The 22,667-nt window shown below is 38.8% G+C and overlaps 1 protein-coding gene across 4 annotated transcripts in view; it reads left to right on the forward strand.

Moving 5' to 3' along the window:
• Positions 1-22,667, forward strand: part of cfap46 (cilia and flagella associated protein 46) — a 75,826-nt gene that overhangs the window by 32,632 nt on the left and 20,527 nt on the right. For 2 of the 4 annotated variants that reach the window (XM_088086680.1, XM_088086679.1), the window contains exons 22-42: positions 1,488-1,669; positions 2,031-2,162; positions 2,280-2,445; positions 4,467-4,539; positions 5,456-5,591; positions 5,701-5,884; positions 6,787-6,940; positions 7,711-7,934; positions 8,074-8,196; positions 9,636-9,797; positions 10,407-10,555; positions 11,677-11,775; positions 11,863-11,914; positions 13,202-13,354; positions 13,634-13,834; positions 13,929-14,026; positions 14,229-14,411; positions 15,495-15,633; positions 17,111-17,308; positions 20,159-20,347; positions 22,294-22,416. In XM_088086680.1, the coding sequence (XP_087942806.1) occupies positions 1,488-1,669; positions 2,031-2,162; positions 2,280-2,445; positions 4,467-4,539; positions 5,456-5,591; positions 5,701-5,884; positions 6,787-6,940; positions 7,711-7,934; positions 8,074-8,196; positions 9,636-9,797; positions 10,407-10,555; positions 11,677-11,775; positions 11,863-11,914; positions 13,202-13,354; positions 13,634-13,834; positions 13,929-14,026; positions 14,229-14,411; positions 15,495-15,633; positions 17,111-17,308; positions 20,159-20,347; positions 22,294-22,416 (3,120 nt within the window). The remainder of the gene's footprint in view (positions 1-1,487; positions 1,670-2,030; positions 2,163-2,279; positions 2,446-4,466; positions 4,540-5,455; positions 5,592-5,700; positions 5,885-6,786; positions 6,941-7,710; positions 7,935-8,073; positions 8,197-9,635; positions 9,798-10,406; positions 10,556-11,676; positions 11,776-11,862; positions 11,915-13,201; positions 13,355-13,633; positions 13,835-13,928; positions 14,027-14,228; positions 14,412-15,494; positions 15,634-17,110; positions 17,309-20,158; positions 20,348-22,293; positions 22,417-22,667) is intronic. The other 2 variants (XM_088086681.1, XM_088086682.1) reach the window with 1 other exon arrangement.

A 22,667-nucleotide genomic window follows, 5' to 3' on the forward strand; every position in this document is an offset into this window, starting at 1 on the left:
CCATGAGCCCTCAGACCCAGTCTGCATCTCATCATGAGTCAATATCTTCAAAATACTGTAGCTGCCTTGATCATCACGCTTTGGTCAGATCTGAAAATTTCCTTGACACGAGATGTGTTGTGACAATCTGTGGAGAATCCCTCTCCATGACACTTTGGCCCTCTGGCCTTTTTTCACACTGATATCATCTCTCACTCTGTCTCTCGTCTGTCCATCTCTCCTCAGCTCTCACTCTCTGTTCAATCGTTCCTCTTCTACATACTGCTCATCCCCTCCTTCTATCCGCTCTTCCCATTTTACCATCACTTTCTACTAGGGGTGGGACAAAATATAGATATTGCGATATATTTCAAGACTTCCTCTTGCAATATGCTGGCGCTAAATATCGATATTTTCTTTAAGGCACACAAGCATTCTTAAGATCCATAACATTAAGCCTGTTACTACTTTGACCTACCAGTCTTACTACTTTATGGTTCCACTTGGTAGCGCTTCAAATCAAATCAAATTAATTTTGGTAAAAGCGAACGTAAGAGGAAGATGAGGAAAAAGAAGAAGGAAAACCAAAAACTCACAGAGCAGAAAATAGCAAAGAGCATCAGAAAACAAGACTGTGGCTGCATCCCAAGTCTCCTCCCGAGCCACACTGCCTGAGTGAACGGTGCATGTCAGCTATGTCAGCTATTTCACATTTGAATGGTACCACAAGTCCTGGAAAAGTTGCAGTCAGTTTGTGTAAGAGACACTATGCTAAGACTATGCACTTTGTTGCGTGCTGTTTCATCTCAGTTGTCAAATTCTGTGAAACTGACACCTCAGTGCAGTGAATAAGTGCATAATTACAGCTTTTTGCCCTTTGAAAGCTTAGTCACAGATATTGTGATGTATCATAGATGAGTTGTCTTGCAACATATCAATTATCTCAGAATCGCGGTATTGGGATAGTATAGTTGTTATGGGCTTAGTATTGTGATAGTATCGTATTGTTGGTTAGGGTGGGGTTAGAGGTTAGTTACCCTGTGATTCCCATCCCTAGTCCCTACCCCATTTTCTTATTTTTTTCCCTCATTTTCCTTTTTCATTTCCACATCCCCTTAATCATTGTCCTTCCAATCTTTCATTTTCTGTCTACCTCCTCGTTGCACTCCATATGCTACCGCCCTCTTCATCACTCATTACCTCCTACTTTTGCCTTACACCTTCACTCCTTGCTATTCCATTTTCCCATGCTTTACATTTTTTACTCTACCACTCTGCTTACTGCCTGTCTTTTCTCATGCCAATCCTTATCTAATTTCTGTCCCTTTCTTTTTTGCCTATCCCCCTTTTCACTTGTGTTACTTAATCCCCCCCACACGTTGTTTTCATTCCCTCCCTGCTTATCCTCTCTCCTCTCATTTTTGTCTCTCACTCATCCCCTCCCTCCTCCTTTCTACCTCACCACCTCCATTTTCCTCCCCTCCCCTCCTCTCTTCCCTCACCTAAAGCTGGTAAGCAAGGCGTCTGAATGCAGCTGGACGGACACCGTGGTGGAGTTGCAGGTGTGGTGCCAGCTGGCTGCCTTCTGCCACGATGCCAACGACCACAGCTTGGTGTTGTGCTGCACCAAGAGCGCTCTGCAGCTGGAGGAGGCAGCAGCGAAGAGCCTCAACACCATGCCCTTTGTTTTGTGAGTTCAGTTGGCTGATTACAGTTTAAGTAAACAATAAGAGAATTTTTAAATTGTCCTGGTAGATCTTTTTTCTTATTTCTTAAAAATTGACAAAAAAGACCGCACTGCATGAGTGTGTGTTGTGCTATGGAGATTTTTGCTTCCAAACTTCTCTGAGCAGCAAGTGACACCTTGTGCATATTAGAGAGTATTGCAGTGGAATCTACAAGCATTGCTTTCCATTTCTCTACATGGAGTCACACAGTTTTGAATATACATATATATATGAGTTTGAGGTTATGTTAGGGCATGTCAGTTTCACATTTTGATGAATTGATTGACTTTGATTGATAGCTAATACATTTCCTCATGTCTCTAGGTATGGCCCGACTGCTGTGAATGAGATGCTGAGCATCGCTGCTTGTTTCAGGGGTTTAAGTTTAGTCCATGAGTCCAGTGGTGATCTACACTCTTACAGAGAGGCTTTAAAGGTGCTTCTGTCCAGTGTCAGGTGCTGTTTACAGTCAGTTTATGTATTGCATTGGGCATCTACAAACAAGTTAAAATAAAATCTCTTAATCTCAACATTTTTACCCTTTGTTTGTTTGCTATCTTTTTGTGTTTATAGCTATGCAGAAAAGGCTGAGAATCCAGCACTGTGTGTCACAGCTGCAAGGCATTACTGGAACACCTGTCTCCCCCTGACACAGACTCCTGAGGAAAGATGGCAGCTCCGTGAGCCCCTGGAGAGGATCCTGATTGCTCTGGTTCATACTAACAAGAAGCATGCCAATGTATGGACCCATCTTCAGCCATTATTACACATTCCTATAAGACATATAAATTCAGTCATTTTTTTTGTGTAGGTGTCATGTGTAGGCAGAAGCCAGACTATTGGAAATTTTTAATGATACTCAGCTCTAGAGCTGTAACTCATGTTTATTTTCATAGGTGATTAATCCGTTGATTATTAATTCAATTAACCAATTTTTTGTTTGGTCCATAAAATGTCAGAAAGTAGTAAAAAGTGATCCCCAGTGTTTGCAAGAGCCCAAGATCACATCAAATGTCTTGTTTTGCCCACAACCCAAAGATATTCACTTTACTGTCACAGAGGAGTATATAAACCAGAAAATACTCACATTTAATATGCTTCAATCATAAAATGTTGGCTTTTTTTTCTGTAAAAATTGCCCAAAGCACATAATCAATGTATCTAAATAGTTTACAGTTAATTGATTCATTTTTGCATCTCCACTTCAGGTCTTGTGTGGTTTTCATAAATCCTCCTCTAGTGTGAGCAAAGCAGTACTAAGCAAAACTAAATCATTTAAAGGTATGTCTGTGATGTCTGGACTCTCCCGGGGCCTTCATCAGGCAAATGACCATCATGACAGTAACTAATGTACTGTATATGTATAGGCACAGAACTAATGACATATTTTGAAGTCACATTCAAGTAATAAGTCAAAACTATATATACATGAAAAATGGAATAGTTTCACAAAAATTGCAGAAATTGCAAAATGTGTGACAGCTTTAAAATGAGAGATACAGCATTTTCCAGAGCAGTTATTGGGGGCTTTAATCCAGTGTGCAGATACTCTCTATTTTCCTTCACTGAATCTGTTATTCTGCACCTGGCTTTAATATGGGACAGCAAGCAGCTACCTTTTTACATTCCGTCATGTTTAACAACTAAGCATTATTAGTGGTGCTACCTAAGTCATAAACTGGAGCAATAAAACAGCTCAGCAACAAGGGAAACCACAAAAACACAGTCTGCTCCTCTGTTATGGGAGCTGTCCCACTCCCTTCCCAGCCCCAGCAACAGATAACTCTCCAACACTCTCAATTTTTAATCTTGCCCACTGCTGACAGGACAAAAGTTCCGCCAAAAAAGTTGGAGAAACAACATGAGCAGTAAGTGAACAAAACAAGAACTGAATGACAGCCAAACTGACTTGTCATGTTCTGCTATTTTTAAGACTGTTTTGGAGCATTTTATGTTTTTATTTTGATAGTGGAGAGTGACAGGATATGTGGGGAAAGGGAGGAGGGGAATGACATCAATGGAACTGTGGACTTGTTGCTCATGGCATTTGCACCCATGTGGTATGCGCCTTAACCACTCAGCTATGAGGTGGCCCATGTTTTGTTACTGTTTAACAACTTTAGTTTGGTTGTTGCAAAACTGAGTAAAATAGGCTGCAGAATGTTCAAACTTGCTTTCGTCATCTTTAATTGATGATAGAATTGAAATATTTTCTTGAGGGTGCTACAGGGGAGACGTGAGAAAACATCTCCCCAGTGCTGCCTGTGGACAGCACTCCAGCCAGGGGGATAAACACTTGTTCAAATGCAAAATAACTTCAAATCCATAATTAAAAGCAGCTCACAGTGTGTGAGAATTCAGAATGATGTTCATCTTTGGTGTTCTTTCCAACTTGAATTTGTTCAGCAGTGCTGACACCTACAATAAACACAGAGGAGAAAAAAAGTTATCCCATACAGCTGCATCTTGTCTTAACAGGCTTGATGTGATTGGTTTTTTTTTTCTGTGTTGGAAGTGTGAAGATCAAAAACTATTACCTCAACCGGATGAATGAAAGCAGCCACGTTACAGGCTCGGGGTGTGGAAAGGGATTTACGGATAAGGGGGCAGGTTGATGTATAGGGCAAGGTCAGATAGCAATCTATCTTACACTGTACCTCTGTGAGCTTTAAATACAAGCAACCATCCACCAATACCTGCAACACTCTCCTCTCACCCTTGTAGCAACTTTAAGTATTAATCCTTTCCCTTTTTTTCCAGAAACAGGGCAAGGTGAAAGGCCTGCAGACCTTGACAGCATTGCCTCTTGGGAGCTCCAAACATGAAGCAACAGGTGAGTGCTAAAAATGCTTCCTGCTTTGAATCTGATTGGTTTCCATAGACCATGAAAAGTAAAGGATGTAGCTGCATATTTGCCGTGATGTTAACCCATTGGTTTGTGGACTTACTTTTTGAAGACTCGAGTTTGGCATCTTGGCCGTAGCCATGTTGGAATTTTGTTTGGTTAGAACTGTGTTCTAAACAAACAAGTTGGTTAGAACTGTGAATTTCCGGCTATGGTTGACTGAGATTATACTAATGCTTATTGTCACTAATATTTGACTCATAACAGGGTCTTTTAGTACAAACAAACACTGAACAACATTTTTTTAGGCGACCAAAATGTCATAATAAACTTTTATGAACTGAAGCCACAATGAACTATCAACAGCTATATCTGCACCATGGTTACATTATCTTACCAACACTGTCGTGGTAGCAACTTGGAGATGGACGACATTCAGAGCGGCCACACACTTAATTATGTATAACTTTAAGCTTTAACATAATTAACATTTAAACATAGTTGTATTAAACCTTTTTTTGTTGTTTTAAACCTTTTTTTTTAATTTATTTTCTTTACAAGGCTGTAAACATGTTTATTTCTGCTGCAAAATTGGACATGTTAACATTGGGGGCTGTGAGGATTGACTTCTGGAGTCAGCCTAAGTGGCCATTTAAGAAACTGCAGTTTTTCAGCACTAGAGGTTGCCACTTATTCGTCTTCTATGTACCTGTATACCATAAATAAATCATGGAACAACAAAAAAAAGCTATTCATTCCATGATACACAACTAAGCTTTGGCACCTATTTTGATGGGCTGTTTTTGACAGCTGAATTACCTTATGAGTACACACTTACTTACATTAGATTACAGATCATTCACGTAAATATGCATTTCTGTGAATCGATGTGCCTTTTGAATAGATGAGGAGGACCTCGCCCTGAGAGCAGCAATTTACAGTTTCCTGCTCTACATCCACATTGATAAAACAGACTGGAAAAGTGCTCTGCAGCTGCTGGACCAAGCTATTAGAGACATGCCTCGCACCACACACCGGCTGTGAGTACAAAAGAAATAGTAACAGTGGGCACGCTGGGGGAAATATATCAGAGGAACTGGAGAGGAAGACAGATATAAAAAAATCCTTTTGTCCTCTGTGTTTTATCAGACCCCTGCTGAAACACCGAATATTGATAAAAGCACGACTGGGGGAAAATGTACTGATGGACCTGCAGAAGTTACAGGGTGAAGGAGAGCAGTGCTGTTCATTAATGTGGCACCAGGTGGCACGGTGTGCTGGCAGTGTAACCCAACGGCTCACCTGCTACCAGAAATCCATCACCTCTCTGTTGGTAATACCCCTGTTCTTGCACTATTTTTACATCATTGTCCAAACTGAATACATCAGCAGATTCATGCAGAGAGATCATGTTGGAGTATGTCATGGAGTTCATCATTTTGATTTCTGTGCAGCAATTTTTACTGAGCAATAGCTTAATATTTCTAGCAAAGTCACTAGCTCCATCATGTGGAGCCTCCATGTCATTGCGACTTCGTTTCTCAGTGAACCTTGCTGTGGCATAAAGGAGGAGAGAACCTCGGGGCTAGAACAGGGAAAAGAATAAGAAAAAATAAATTAAGTAAAAATAAATAAATAAATAATATGAATAGAAAAATAATATATATGCAAAAATAAATAAATGTTAAAAATATGTAAATAATTATATACAGAAATAAATGAATAAAAAATATGAAAAAAGAAAATGCTTATAATAATTATTTTGTATATTTTAGTATTATTTATAATTCAATGTATATGTTTATATTCTCATTTATTCCTTATTTATTTATTTTATATTTTTACATTTTTGTTTTTACTGCTTTATTTTTTATCTCTCTTTACATTTCCACATTCTAAATTTACATATTTCTTCTTTTATTTATTTCCCTTTACATTGTCAGTTTTTTAAAAATGTACTTATTTCTTCTTATATTAATTTCTCTCTCTTTTTACGTGTTTATTTTCATATTCTTTTACAGTTATTTTTTTTTAATTGCGCTCCTATGATTCCATAGTTTAGAGTTAGGGTTTGGATGAAATACATCCATCATACCATCCAAAGGCGTCACTTTATCCCAGTTACATAAAAGAATATTTCCCGTCAACTTTGAATCAAAGGCTAAAAAAGAAAAAAATTAAACATCTAAAATGTTTTTCATTGACTTTTGTGTTTGTGTTGCTATTTGTGAACAGAGTGTTGAGACTCAGTGGCGTAAGGTCAGCCTTCTGCTGGAGTTTGGAGAGTGGCTGTACTGTCACAACTTCCCCAAAGTTGATGCCCAAAGCCAGGTTCAGTGGGCCATAGACATCCTCCTACACTCAGAAACTGAACAGACAGAAGGTGCAGGTACATTTCATTCTCGTCTTATTACTTGTATCATGACACAAGTGTGTTAAAAGTTCATGTGTTTGTTATGCTAATGCATACTTTAAAATCTAGAGGAAAAGTAAACAGATTTTGATAATTCCTCTTGAGGGATGCTTGTCGTCATGAAACAGACACCTCAGGGGTCTGTTGCCATGTGGGTTCAATTTGAGTGTGTTGTTTCACATGAACACATGTGCCTGCGCACTTTTATGGAATTCCCTGAAGTTTTCCACTGTTAGTCTAAGGGGTATACAGTACCATCTGAACTGTCTGATCTAAAAAAGAGCCACCGTTTTTGATAATTGCATCAGCAGTGGAATTCAGTGTTTGTTCTTTCAATTGTTAGCCTGTATAAACATTAAACCAAGCAGATATTGTTCAGAGAAAAATGAACTGACCAAACAAAGACACAGATATCTCAACATCCCATGTGGGAACCCAACGAGAATAACACAGCAATATTTAAAAGACGGCTGTGAGAAGTGTTTTTAGTCTCCTACTATGAGCCCCATTAACTATTCCCCGAGAGACAAACTGAACGTTCAAACAAAAGAAAAAGTGGAAACTCATTTCAGAGCTATGTGCCTCTGTATTATAGGCTTTATTTGTAAACTCCTTACCCTAAATCTTTTGTTAAAAGTAATTTAAGTGTTGCTGTTCAGTTATACTTACAAATTCTTCTACACACCTGTCTTGTCTCATGTTAAACTCTTTGTTACAGTAAATGTTTTATGTTATCTTTACTCTAGAGGATGAGTCCAAAAAAAGGGGTTTGAGCTCAGAGAAATGTGAGTCCCTGGTGGGAATCCAGGGTTTGTTACCGACACAAAGTTTGTCGAATCTTAAGGAGGTGCGACGCCTTGATGGCTTAGTCCGTGCGCACACTCTTCTCGCTGTCATGGCTGACAGAACCTCACCTGAGCACCAGCTGAACCTGCTCAGAGCCTACACCTTTGTTCTTCAAACATGGCAGGTAGGTTCTGCATCTTTATCACACACATCGTCTTGTCGCTCAGCTTTGACAGTGTGGATCAGGCCGTTTTCTTAAATTGCAAGTTTTACTATTTATTTAAGTTGAAATGTGAGTCTGTTTGCGGTGTTTGGTCCTCCAGGTGTCCATGGCAGTGTGTAGTGAGATTACCAATGAGATGGCAAAGAGCCAGCCTCCCCAGCCTCCTCCCTCTGCAGGATCCAAAAAAGGCAAAGATAAGGGCAAAGGCAAAAAAGTGAAAGATGTAAGTCTTTGTTTTTTCATTAGGACCCTCAGATCTTACAATTTTAGAATTTTTGAATCAGTAGGGTGTGTAACATAGACTACTAGGTATTTACTTTTAAAGAATAATGCACTTACTTACGTTGTCAATAAATGTCTGCTATTATTCCCTTTCTATTTTCTGTCAGTTTGATAAAAAGGAACAATGCTTTGAAATGCTGTCTTATGACCTTTTATTTATACTTGTGGAAATTAAGCTAGGGAGATACCACATAATACCTCATACTTGGGCACAGGAACACCATACCTTTATGGTATAAAGCAAAAAACCAAGAACATTCAAAACTTCTCCAGTCAAATGATACCTGTATTTAATCTTGTTTTTTTTTTAAACAGATCTAGAAAAAATTATTTTACTCTCAGCTGATCATATCAAGCATTAATTGTGATGTATGACTGGCCCACTACAGCAGCAGCTACAACCACGCAGTCTGTGGTGTGGTAAAAACCATGGAATTTCACATCAGAATCTCAACATCCAGACCTGGAAAAGTCATTGAATTCATGAAAATTATTTGAAGTTTTGTTAAGTCATGAAATTTTGTTATGAGGAATGAAATTGTTACAGTAATCTTTTGTGGATAACCTTCAAGTAACGTAACATAAAAGGAGATTTAATCTTTCAAATTGTCACTGTTTCGTAGCTCTCACATGTATGGATGTGCAAACATTTTGTTTATCATCACATATGTTTCTATTTTCTCCCAGCATTCTGCCTCTCCCTCCATGTATGATTTTCAATCAGATATGTTTGAAAACCACTGTGCAATTATGGCAAAATAAAATACATTAAATTAAATTAAATTAAATTAATACATTTTGTCTATACTGCTTGTGGTGGCTGAAAGCTTTTTATGCAACTGAATGCTTCTATTCACATGATGGTATTAAATGAAGTAGAAAAAAAAAAATCAAATAAAGTTTTCTGTCTGTATTGGTATCGCTATATACAGTAGTTACTGGTATTGGTAATAGTATCATAATTTTCTAAAAGATACTGGGCCTTACCGATAGTACATGACACATAACTTAAAAAATGTGCTTACTGACATATATTACGTGATGCATTAGGAATATTCTTGGCGGGGTGCCCGGTGACTCGGTGGATAGAGCATGTGCCCCATGTACAGAGGCTGTGTCCTTGCTGCAGTGGCTATGGATTTGATTCCGGCCTCGGCCCTTTGCTTTATGTCACCCCTGCTCTCTATCTGCCTTTCACGCTTGACCTCTCCTATACAATTAAAGGCATGAAAAGGCCCAGAAAAAAATCTTTAAAAAAAAAAAAAAAAAAAGAATATTATTGACTGGTATTTACTGAACTTTGATTTTTTAGACTTCATTCTAAATGCTGACTGCACACTCATAATAACAACAAAATGTCTTATCTGCTTTTTTTTCCAGCCTCCCCCTGCAGAAGAGAGACCTAAACCTGTTGTCTTGCATCCCACACTTCCCTCTACCCCAAAGGACTGGGCTGGCTTTGTCTGTCCTGACCAGGCCAGGCAGATCTTCAGAACCAACAATAACCCTCACTGTATCAACACACTCAGCATTACAAAGCAGGCAAGATTACACACCACTCCCTCACATTTCTCTCAGTGTCAGAACCATCTGCTTATGGTGTTGTCTTTGATTTCTGTTGCCAACACAGCAAGGACAATATCTGGTGTCAGTGTTCCTCTAAGAAACTGTCAATTGTTGATCAAGAGAAGGTGCATTTATTGATTTTTTGAAGGTCAAATTAAGCTGTTGTAAGAGTATTCAGGAGTCAATATGTGGTCAATATGCGGCATAATTCATTTATGGATCTACCAGCACAATGGGAAGTCTGTGATGACATTGGATTTAATTGATTGGGAAATGGTAGAAACAGGTGACATCATGGGCCATTTCCTTTTCTGATAATGCTGGATCTTCCCCCTTGTTTGATAATTTTTTTTATTTCTTTATTTTTCCCTTTATTTGCTATTTTGGTCTTTCTTTGTATTTCACTATGGTTGTTAATGTTTATTTCTCCATTTCCCCTTTATTTGATGATTTTTATTTCTTCATTTTTACCTTTGTATGTTAATTTTTCTTTCTTTGTATTTTCCCTTTGTTTGTTAACATTTATTTCCCTATTTTTCGCCTGGTTGATTTTATGTCTTTATTTTTCCTTTTGTTTGGCTGCAGACTCAAAGCCTGTTTTATCTCAACCTGCTGGAAAAAGAGCTTCATTCGCTCTCACTCGACCACCTTACTCTACCCATAATGCATCTAGCTGAGACCATTGCTCATGACCTTTTGGACAGGAGGAGCCTCTCGGACCTCTATAGACTTAGGTAAGAACACTGTTAAATAAAAGCGGGAAATTCCCCAGGTTTTACACGTTAAAGTTTGTTTACAGGTGTGGGGGAGGAGTACTGAGAAAAATATTGTAGAAAACCATTGACGCTCCAAAGGCAGCTGTGCAAAATCTGACAAACTGCCTCAAGTGATGTTACTCTAGAGCCCGCTCCTCATTTCTGCTTGAGGCTAGCAGCTTCAGGCTACTTTAGCTGCTACAACAACACGCCCAATATCCAACTGAGCTGTCTAGTAGCATTGAGGGAAATGTAGACGCCAGATTTTGACAAGGAAGAAAAATGCACGAAATTAAAAAGACTATCTCTGGTTTTGTTTCATCAATTTTTATCCTTTTTCTCTACTGTATATTGCAAGTCGGAAAATGTTGTAGAAGTGCAGTGTTAAATTGCAGGAGTTTTCTTTTTATATTTTATAGGGATATTAACCCTTGATCGACATCAGTTCTCTTGTGGTGCGTTCAGTGGCCTATGACAAGTATTTAAAAACCACTAAAGCCTGCACAAATTGGTTGGTTTTCATTTAAAGCATGTAAAAAAATAGAAGGCAATGAGCATCTTGGCATGAAATGTGCCACATATGCAAGAAATTAGTAGATTTTAAAAAATATTGGGGTCCAGAAAACGATATAACCATACTTGCATATTTAAAATCATTTTGCAGAATTATTTTAATTTTTGAAGCATTTTTTTCAGGTCTGTTCCTTATTTTTTTCAATTGGTTTGTTTTCTCCATTGTTTTATGCTTGGGTGGGACATTGCAAATTTTTGGTTCATTTCTTGTAAGCTGCTAATTGTCTTCATCCAATGGTTTTAAAAGAAATCAAGCCAATTTGCTCAAGATTTCAAGGGTTAACAGCACTAAGACAGGTCTGTTCATAAATCAGGCCATTTCAAACTTTGGTTAAAGTTTGTGCCACTGCAAGATAATGATTTCATTAGAGTCAGCTGTCAAATGACTGATGTTTTTTAACAAAACAAAAAGCTGCATTGTTTTTTTGTTTTTTTTGGTCATTTTCAAAAAGTCTATTAACGCTCAATAATGACATTTTATGTTGTCACTCTGTGTGTTTCTTGTTGCTTTTTTTGTTCCTAATTAGGATTGTGAGGAAATGTTATCAGCTCGGTTTGGAGACAAATTCACCGTATCAGGAGAAGCTCCTGAATCTGAGTAGAATCCAAGAGCACGCTCAGATGGGGTATGCAAACACAGACACACAGGTTTGGTATACAGGTGTGTTTCTATATTTTCCTAATGACTTATGATGTTATGTTCTTGATTCTAGCTGCCAGAGAGCAATTGCTTTTTCACAAGAAAGGAAACATTTTCACAATCAGGTCAGCCTCTTTCTCACAAAATAAATCTGTCTGTTTTTAAATTTTGCTTCAAATGCTTCACATTTATAAGAGTGTACGTGTTTTTAAAAAAAGACCAATACAATTAATAATTTGATTTATTCTTGTGTTATTACATTTAGATTGATGCATAAAGTTCACTAAAGTTACATTACTTTTCTCATGAACCTATAATGAGTGTTAAAAGGAGACTTTTTTTAACTTTGATTCTATTTTTCCCTTGTCTTTGTGTCAAAGTCACTATGAAGAGAAACATTTTTTAAAATTGGCTTGTATCAAGAGAGCGCTGCAGGAGCAAACAAGCTTCAATGTAATCCCTAAGAGCAACTGTGCACTGTCAATTATCTATTAAAAGTAATTTTTTCTTACACTGACGGGCTTAGATTGTCAGTATAATTTTCTGACAACAGAACAGAGGGGGCCGTAGAGAAAATAAGTTCTTCCTGCTTTTCACTGGTTTGTTTGTTTTTATAACTCATGTTCGGTCTTGTTCTAAATTTTGCCAAGTTGACTTGTAGAATAAAGAGCGGTGGAAGCACATGTAAGAGTTGGAGAAGAGTGTTAGTACAAGTTTGTTGTTTTCAAGTACAGAAAGACTGTCTTACTCTAAACTAAATGGTTTTCACTGCCATGGCTGGATATTTAGCTGATTTTAATGATGCGAATAAGTCTGAAATCTTGCAGAGGGGAGTGTGTGAGGTTTGTAGGGTCCTCTCTATAATGTTGACAGTTTAGGATGTAACAACCTGAGCCTGTCAGTGGCAAAAACAAACACTTTTAACATAAATTGATGGTGCACAGTCGCCCGAAGGGATTGCAGCTTGTTTCCGCCACTGTGGCTGCAGCAGTGTCACTCATTACTTGACCAATTTAAAAAAATATTGTTCTCATTAGTCACTGAGACACAAAATCTTTCCTTTAGTTTTCCTTTAACTTTTAGGTCAGTAATGTGAGATAATATTTTACAATAAATGGAATGGTTATAACTTGTCTTGTCCTCTACGTACATCAATCTAGCACTATAAGACCCCAGCACACGAGGTTTTCTTTTTTTCGCTGTTGCAACCTTTTTTTCATGTGGTTTTGTGTGTGTGTGTGTGTGTGTGTGTGTGTGTGTGTGGAATGTGGATTTCTCAGCATACAGTATGTCTTGCTTGTATCCAACCTGTTGACAGGTTGACAGCTTTGAAAAAAAAACAATAATCTGTTCACAGTTTGAGTCAATTTAGAAAAAAAGGTGAATTGTGCTATATATTGGTGATTTTTCAGGAAGTTAAGTTGAATGAAAAGCCTGGATCTGAGCAACAGAGTATGGATTTGAGAGTTCAAGACATCTGGCTGGACAAAGCTGAGGTTTGCCTCAGCATGGGACTGTTTCAACCAGCCAGGCAGCTCCTGACTGAGGCCCACTGTGTGGCTCTGGTGAGTTGAAACAGAAGCAGACCACAGTGTCAGACTTGTCTCACAATACATTTTCAAAAATAACATTGTTTTACTATCTTGGCGAATCACTCTGAACCATTTTATACATCTGCAATGCCAACAAGTAGTTTCTATATTGTTGTGAAAGAAAATGTTAACCTACTGTTTTTTGTTGAAACTCATAACCTTGTTATTAGCTAATACTTTATGTCCAGTTACTGCAATGGTACTAATTTTATATTCCATTATAACTGTCTTTTTCAATTTCCCTCTGTTTAGGAGCTCAGAGACCAGAATGCAAGAGCTCGAAGTTTGCTCAGTCTGGCCGCTCTGGCTTGTGAAGAGCAGAACTTTGTCCAGGCTCTGATCCTGCTGGACAAAGCTCAGGTCCTGGGAGGGGATGAGGAGTTCTGGTATAAGCTCACCCTCACCAAGGTCAGAGCTGTAGTGAGCCAGAGAGACAAGGATGCACATACCAGGGTATGGAATCACTCTCGTCTAACAACACTCCATAGAATGTTTACCTTATTATTGTAATGGATAATTTCCCTATTATGCTTTTTTTCTGTCTCAGGCTGAACAGATAATTAAACAAGGCTGTGACGCTCTGAAACAACAACGGGTAAACCGGGTCCCAGAACTCACATTCCTTATCACCTCATTAGAGATGAGGTAACCTCAAATGTATTGCTTTTTCTTTAAGGATTAATTATACCTTTTCACATATATATTTTAATGATCCCTAAACCTTTTTGCAGCTATTACTTTTGTAAAACCTGTGATTTACACTATACTTAAGGGATATATTATAAGACCTTTTTTAGGCTATAAACTACCATGTAATCCTGAACTAATGGGATGTGTTGTGTTCCAGAGGTGCTATTGAATGTATTTGTGTCCTCGGTGGTGGTGAACCAGGAGAGACCCTCAGCGCGGAGGTCGCTCAGAGGGTAATGGTTGCCTGTGATACACTCAGAGACTGCGCCAGTGGTTTCACTAAACTCAGCTATAAAGAACACGCAGCAGAGGCTCATGCAGAGTACGCACACGGTCTGAGGTCAGTCAGTCCCGAGTTACTCCGTACATGAATGTCAGTGTTATTGCAAATGGAATTTTCTTCAAATCACAGTGTATTTTTAGTTTTTTTGGTGCATGTAGATAGCTTCGGCAGTTAAATCTTGAAAGTTAAACTAAAGAATAATTTCATATTACTTTAAATCTACATCCAACATGCACACAATGGGCCTCATTCTTATTCTTGCTTCATTTTTTATATCAGGCTTCTTTCATATGACTGTTCCCAGCTGAATTCACCAAACTCATTAAACTAGAAAAACGTTCAAAAAATAAGTTGTTTTAGCTTGCATGTTTGTGAGATTTTATTGTTAGCAAAACCAGCACGCCTAAAATTGCCATATAAGCATAATTGTTCTGCTGTTTGTTTACGAGTGTCACTCACAAAAAGTTATGTGTTTTGCAGACATGTAAGGAATTGTTAATATGTCATATTTTTTTAAAGGGAGTTTGGTGTAAAATTTTCCAACTGGAGCAAGATGGGAAATCACATTGTAGTATTTCAGTGTGTATTAAATAGTGTACTATATAGGGAATAACCAAATCAGACTTCAGACATTACATCAGATTTTCCCCCAGAAATACTCAGCCACATTGCATTGTGGTGTACAGGAGTTGAATGTAGGGTATATCATATGTACACTCAAATTTGCTGTGCATTGTGGGTATTTTATAGTGCACTATATAGTGGATGAAATTAACAGCTTAAATTTTGGAACACCGCTACAAAATGGCGAACACAATACATAGTGCAATATATCCATGATAGGATATATTGCACTATGTTTTGAAAACAGCTTCAGTCCTTTAAAAGTATTTTCAAAGTCTTCTAGTGTAAGTTAGGAATAAGGATAAATTCAAAGTACTAAGTGAATTCCACAAATTCTTAAAATCACTTGATATTGCCATAAAAGAACAAATCTGTTTGCACGAGTGGTTCTTGCATGAGGCTCAATGTGGTCTCACACACACAAACACACACCATGTTTGACATTTGTTGTCTTACTCACACAGTCGTGCTTTGTTCTCTCTGTCCTTATTCGATCTTAACAACACTTCTTGACAGAGTCCTGGCCAAACATGCTACTCATACAGCGGACAAACAGCGCTTCTTGCTCGATGGCCTCTCCCACCTGCAGCTTGCTGTTACGGAGCAGGAACATGCGGCGCTGAATGCTCAGAGGCTGCTCCCCTCGCAGGAGGAGGTAAATAAAGTGTATGCATGTGCCTTGAAAATCCATCTCTTGTTGTGATGATGCCCTTTCAAAAACCTCGGGAGGCATTTCATCTCTCACATGCTCTGAGAAACACTCTTGTCTTTTATTACTCACACTTTTAACCAGCCACAGCCACTCTGCTGAGTGTCTTTTAAGGACACTGATCAGAAGAGAGTGTGGCAGAAAGTGAACACCAGAAACAGAGCACAGGGGAGAAGGAAGTACTCATTGTGAAAAAAAAAGGGGAAAAAAAAGCTTTGAACAAAGTGCATTTGCTCGGGCTCAAAAGCTGGCTTAAATTTTTGGCCCATTAAGGCCATGTGCAGATGGTGAAATGTGTGATCATATTTAGAGAACTCTCTAAGCATGTTTTTCAGTGTTGAGAGAAAAAAGGATTTTCCTCTTTTTATGGCTAAATGACAGAGAGAGCGAGGCTTTGTTTGTGCTCTTCGCATTTCATTTCCTAAAGAGTGTAATTGACCGAATCTCAATTAAGCTGCTGCATGAGGTTATTAAGGCCCTGTTGTGCTGCCGTCATATTCAGGGGTTCTTGTCTGTGTGATATCTTACGTAAACATTTGTGTGTGTGTGTGTGTGTGTGTGTGTGTGTGTGTGTGTGTGTGTGTGTGTGTGTGTGTGTGTGTGTGTGTGTGTGTGTGTGTCGCTGTTTATATTTCTGAGATGTGAACACATGAAGCCTCCATTACTGTTACTTGTCACCAGCAGATGGGTGTTAGAATCCCATTTTATCCAGACACTACACAAGCTGTCGTACAGATGAGGTTATCTGAGATGAGATGGCCTCACAAAACACCGGCTGCAACTTTGATTTACATGTTGATGGAATCATGAAGGAGACTGATTGAACAACTGTCACACCTGCTGCAAATCTTGCTCTATTGAGTTTTTGATTAAAATCGTCAGTGAATGTATGATTGAGCCATTGGAGGCTGGATTGTAGCAGCGTGCTTTCAGCAGATGGTGCTGCTGCCCTGATAAGTTTTGACATCATTCCTGCATTGGAAACGAGAGACAACAGCTGTAATCTTGTGCATTTATTCATTTTCACGAGCTGTGCTCTCTTTTGAACCATATTTAGTTCTGTCGTCAGTTTTATCTTGTTTAAATAAGTTTTACTCTCATTCAGACCATTGCCCAAGTTGCTATTTGTCTGTTAACTCATCATCACAGCTCATCCTGCACACTACCCTGCCACTTGAGGATATTTGCTTCTGATAACCATTTTATATAGTCAGACTTTTTAATACTGTAAAAAGGAGATTCTTCTGACATCAGTCTGGCAGCCCATTTATGTGGAGTTTTCTTTATCATTTATCAGTTCCATGAGTTTGTCCCATGCATCATCCCTTCACTACTAACTACTGTATGTGTCCTTTTTTAATTTTGAGTGAATTCTCTCAATTTTCTTTTTTTGCTAAGTTGTGGCTGCTTTCATCTTTACCAGAGTCATGACCTGTCATTGGCAGCCATGCGGAGGCTGCTCCAACTGCGACTGGCCCTGGCAGATTTCTGTTTGGCAATGCTGGAGGAGCACTGTGCTGAGGAGAAATGCAAAGCTCTGGCCCGCCAGAAGAAGACCTCTGCAGAGATAGCATTGGAGGAGTTTACACGCTGCACACCTGAGCCCAACTCTATAGAGCAGGTTAGACAATTGCAAAAGCACCACAACTTGGGTCAAATGCAAGGGCATAGAATTCCTTTCAACATTGCGAAAGGGGGTGGGGGGGGGCATATATGAGAAGGAGGGCTAGCTAATTTCTGTTTTGTTTTTTTTTATCAGTAAATGTCTTTAATTTTGTCAAAATATAATTTAATTTGGGTGGACAAATGCACGTTTTAAATTTTAAGTGGACATTTCCCCTGCATCCTCCCAAAATCTACACCCACTTTCCAATGTGACACTTAATATCTATTTATATATATTAAAACGTACCTGGCACATTAATAATGTACAATATTTTTACCCTATAACACCTAGATTCCTTTAGTATTACTCTTAGTAAATACAAAAAAATCGTTATAACTGTCTGATTGACAAAGCCGTGCTGGAGCAGACAGAAATAGCACATCCTGTCTCACATTTGTCTTGTGTCTTAGTTATTTCAAGTGTAAGGTAGCGTCCCACGCACAAAATGTCCTCGGGGCCCAGGAAGTGACACATTTACATTTCAAAGGATGTAAAATATTACTCTAAACATCAACAAGTGAAAGATGCATGTTGATAGTATGGCTCACTGTGTGTAATGGGGTGTGGTTGGACCCAATCACAGCACAACAGAGCAGGGGAGTAGTTGGTAATAACCTTCATTTAATCTTTTGGCAGGTTGAATGGAGCAAAGGTGAGTATGATCAAGTTGCGGAGCAGACATTTACAGGTGATAGATCAGAGTTCAGGTCTGCAGGAAAACTTACAGCAGGGAGCTTGTGGGAAAGGTGGGGACACGGAAGAGGGGCAGGCAGGGCTCATGGTCGAGGAGAAAGCAGAGTTGGCATCAGGCAGGTAGAGGAGCAGAGAAAACCAGTAGGAGCAGGCAACGGGATTAATGAGGACAGGAAGGGAATTGATGTACCATCAGACCAATAAACACCAGCGGCACTCGCACAGAAGAGACGTTTCGCTCGGCAGGAGGCTCTGAAGACGGTCGGAAGAATGGCGATCTCTCAACGGAGCTGAAGCAGTAGAACACCGCACAGCCAAAGGCAGACAAGAACCAGGACATGCACAGGAAAAACTCGTGGTCAGAGACTTAAGGCTGTTAGGTTTACCAGGGCAGAGGCGAGCCAAGTAGAAACCAGGAAAACGTGATGAGGTGATGAGGCTGATGAGGCTGATGAGGAGGAGTGGCCAGATGGAGAGCGAGAGGTGGGGGGCGGAGTAAGTGGAAAAAATCCCACAGCAGCAGGAGAGAGGCAGAGCAGACTGTGACACTATGTAGGTCAGAAGGTTAGTTGCGCATCATTGCAACTTGGGGGCGCTAACATGCATAGTAACACCAGGCTTTTTTTTTGTACTTTATCTTTTTAGAGCAAACCTCTTATGGCTGACCATCAATTATAGCAATTGTTTGTATCTCAGAAAGCGTTACCCGCTCACATCACCCACCCTGTAACGTCCTCAAATAATAATGCTTTATAAACCATCATGGTGTCCACCATTGTGCTCATTTTGGGCACCACGGCTTAGAATTTAAGCCTCCTATGTTTAGCATGTAGGCCTACATGAGACAGCCTGTATTTTGATTAGAATGTACCGGTAGGCTACTTGTCAGTTGCTAGCTAGCTTGCTATCATGGACATAAAAGCGAGTATAATATGTAACAAAATATGTCCAAAAAAAGTCAAAATAAACTTTACATGTTCATATAATGAATTGTGACATAGATGCTATAAATAGCCACAGCCATTCGGGTGACATATACCCATTAATATATGGCAATTTAAACTGTCTTCATACAGTCACCTTTTAATCAACCTATTTCATGTTCAACCAGAGTTCATGTTGTTCCCATCTTGATTGTCATCGGCATACAAACGATACTGATAACAACGGTGCTGTAATTTTGAATTTAGATCAGGGTTTATGCCATTCTTACTTAGAATTTCTTATTTGGGAATTATTTTTTTCCTACATGCAGTAATGAATCGTGTTTCAGCTCAAAGATAAGATAGACATTTCTGTAATGAGACCCGGGGAATAGTTAGTTGTGTGGATAAGACGTTTGAAAAATTGCCAAGGTTGATGGGTCAGCATACACTTGCTTGACTCATCCTGGCTAATCCTCCTCAAGAAAAAAGAGAGCTAAATATCAGGGGGTAAAGGAGTTGCTTTATATCAACCTTATATTGTAACTTTGAAAAGAAAAAAAATCAAAATTCCAGAATTATAATACCTACCAACTAAACAACCATTAAACTCCAGTCACATAATGGTTACACAATGCAAGAAATTCCTCATTCTGAATGGATTTAGGGCCAGTTGGCTAATGTTTGAAAAGCCAAATACTTTTTTAGCTATTACGTCACCCAGACGTCTAATTTAGAAATTGCTCATTTAATATTAATAGTTTAGATCCGGAGCCTTAGAGGGGCTTAGATAGCATTTGAGCATGACTTTTACTGTTATAAGTTGTGGTGAAGAATTCGTACTTCATAAATCCTTGCGGGAAATTCAGTTTTTGGGCTGGAACCGGGGACTCTCTGGTTCCCAAGCCAACAAAAATGAAGCTTCTTTGTGATAAACTGAGCTACTTATTTGAACAGCTTTTATAACAGCTTTTCTCTGTGAAATTAGAAATATAAATAAACATGGGTTAGGATTTACTTTCAAAATGGGTTTCTGTTCACCCAAGTTCTGGCTATCAATCAATGCATATAGTCAAATTTATCTTTGTGTGTGCAAAATCTTGTTTGTCAGATGATGGTACAAGTAAGTCCATTGCTTGTCCTCCCTTTATCTCCTCATATGACCTTAACTCCCTTGTGTATCATTCAGGAATGGCTGAGTGTGGGCAGCACCTTGGGGCAGGTGGCTCTGGGCCAGCTGGCTGCAGTCACCTCTCACTCCCTGGAAAACGTGGAGGCCAGAGCTCGCTGTCTGAGTCTGATGGGAAAGTACCTCCGACTGCTGGCAGTGCAGGAGGACGCTGTTTATTCGTGTGCTCTTTGGGACAGACACAAACAGGTAGACGACCCAAATTTACACATAATGCTCATGTATACAAGTCTGGTACATAGATGGTTCTTAGTGCACTCCAGATGGAAAAATGTGGAATTTGATAGATTATTCAGAGGATCATGGGGGAACATCAGGAAATGTAATAATTAGATTAGATTTGTAAACCACACTATTGGCAACACAGAACAATATATCCATTTTCCAGCTTCATACCATTGACATGCAAGTCCAAGGCCAAATAATTTTGTTGTTATTTTTTTTTATTTAAAAACTTGCCTTATTGAGAACTGTATGGCATTAAATTGATTTCTAAAAGAAGATCACTGAAAAAAATCATGAACATATCCTGACAAAATCGTCCTAAAAGATCACTTCACAGATTCAATAATGCCCTCTGTGGCTCTGGAGGGAGTTTTAACACTTTAAAACCTTTATTGTGCTGCTTTCAGACACTTCCCAAGAATTTAAACCTTTGGACCTCAAACAAAGTGGTTTGACTCCTGTCAGAAACATGGAGAATAAGGCAATGAGCAACTTAGTAATTAATGTTTCACGAATTGCAAAAAATTAATAGATTTAGAAAATTATTTTTAAAAAGCTAGAGAAAAATGTTGAAGTAAAAAAAATTCTAACTAGGCAGTAAAATTGTGTTACAGAAGCACCCCCAGTCATTTCCTTGTTTGTTTCCTTTGTTTTTTTTTTATTCAAAATGTTCAAATAAAAATTTTTTTGACTAAATTTCATTTAATTTTTTTATACTTTTTACTAATTTCTTGCAATCAAGATTCTGGATCATTTCTTCTTTTGTTGTCCATTGCATTCTTCCCATGTTTTGAAAGAAATTTGCTCAGGTTTCGAAGGGGCAACCATTTGAGGCTGGCTCCAAAACAGTAAATCCCTATAAACCCCCATGTTAAAATGCCCAACTTTATAGCAGAAATAAACATGTTTACAGCCTGGTGCAAACAGTGCTTTTTGTCTCTATAGCTGATTTCAACACGTATGACAATGGCACAGGGGCACAGTTTATTTGTAACTCACATGTTTAAGGGTTTAAGGGGTTAATTTATGCATGTATAAGGGCGGGGCCACTTGAGTGACAGGCTGTGTCCTCCTCTTCTCAAGTCAGATCCACTCCTTGCTCCTCCACAGCTTCACCCTTACACCCAAAACGTCACTCCGGGTTCCAAACAACCAACATGGCGACAGCTGAAATGCCAAAGTCAAAGCTTTAAAAAGGCAGTCCACAAACCAGTGGGTGATGTCACATTAGCTACATCCATCATTTATACAGATTATGTTTTTTAAAGAGACTCACTTCGGAAACTGGAGTTGTGGGGTTTCCATAACAAAGAAAGGAGAGGAAGGAGGGGTCATATAAAATTTACTTTTGAGATGTATCATTTGAAATGCAGGATCCAGTGTTTTTATAGCTTGACTCATAAAAAAAAAAAATACACTGTTTAAAAAGAATGGCCACTCACTGTCACCCATTGGTTTTTGGACTTTTGAAGCCTCAAGCTGGGCATTTTAGTTGTTGCCTTCTAGGATTTTTGGAGTCAGAAGTGACCCTATATTTGTACCTTTCTGAAGTAACTCTAAACTATACCGTTCATGCCTTAAGACTTTTTTTTACCGTAAAAACAACATATCAGAAGGAGGTCACCTAAGTTTTGAACACGCTATTACCTAATTGTTGGAAATCATGCAAATTTTGGTCGTATTTTAATTTTCAGGCCTTTTCGGGATTCTTTATGCACACACACACATGCACACCAAATAATCTGGAAAAAGTTACTACACAGGGTAAAAAGCTTATTGTGATTAGAGAGATGGATGTCTACTTACATAATTTAAGACAGAAAAGCTCAGGTCTTCATGGTTTGTGATCATGAGGGGATTTTATACGAATCATGATCATTTTTCTGTGATCTTAAAATAACTTTGTACAGGAGGAGGCCTGGACTGACCCTAAAGTTGTTTCCCTGGACAGGGAGATTTCAGAGAAAGAGAAAGACAGAGAATCAAGCAGAAGAGAGCCAAGGGTGACCGCTGCCAAAAGTGCTGAGCTGCAGGTACATACCTCCTGACAAGTGACCCCATCTCTACTGACTCATCTCTAATCTAAGGTCTTTATTCCGAGGTTCACCTCACATCCCAAATCCCCCAGAGGTAAATCTCTGGGCACTCTGCATAGCTTTCATATTGAAAGTCAGCGCAGTGAGATTCACGTACTATGTCAAACTTGGTGCAGAATACAAAGGGGGCAATATATTATTAATGTGGCAACATTTTAGAATATATAAAATATTAAGTAAGATTCAAT

The sequence above is a fragment of the Plectropomus leopardus genome, chromosome 13 (assembly GCF_026936395.1).
Source record: "Plectropomus leopardus strain MGB_pleo_1.0 chromosome 13, ASM2693639v1, whole genome shotgun sequence".
Lineage (NCBI taxonomy): Eukaryota > Metazoa > Chordata > Actinopteri > Perciformes > Serranidae > Plectropomus > Plectropomus leopardus.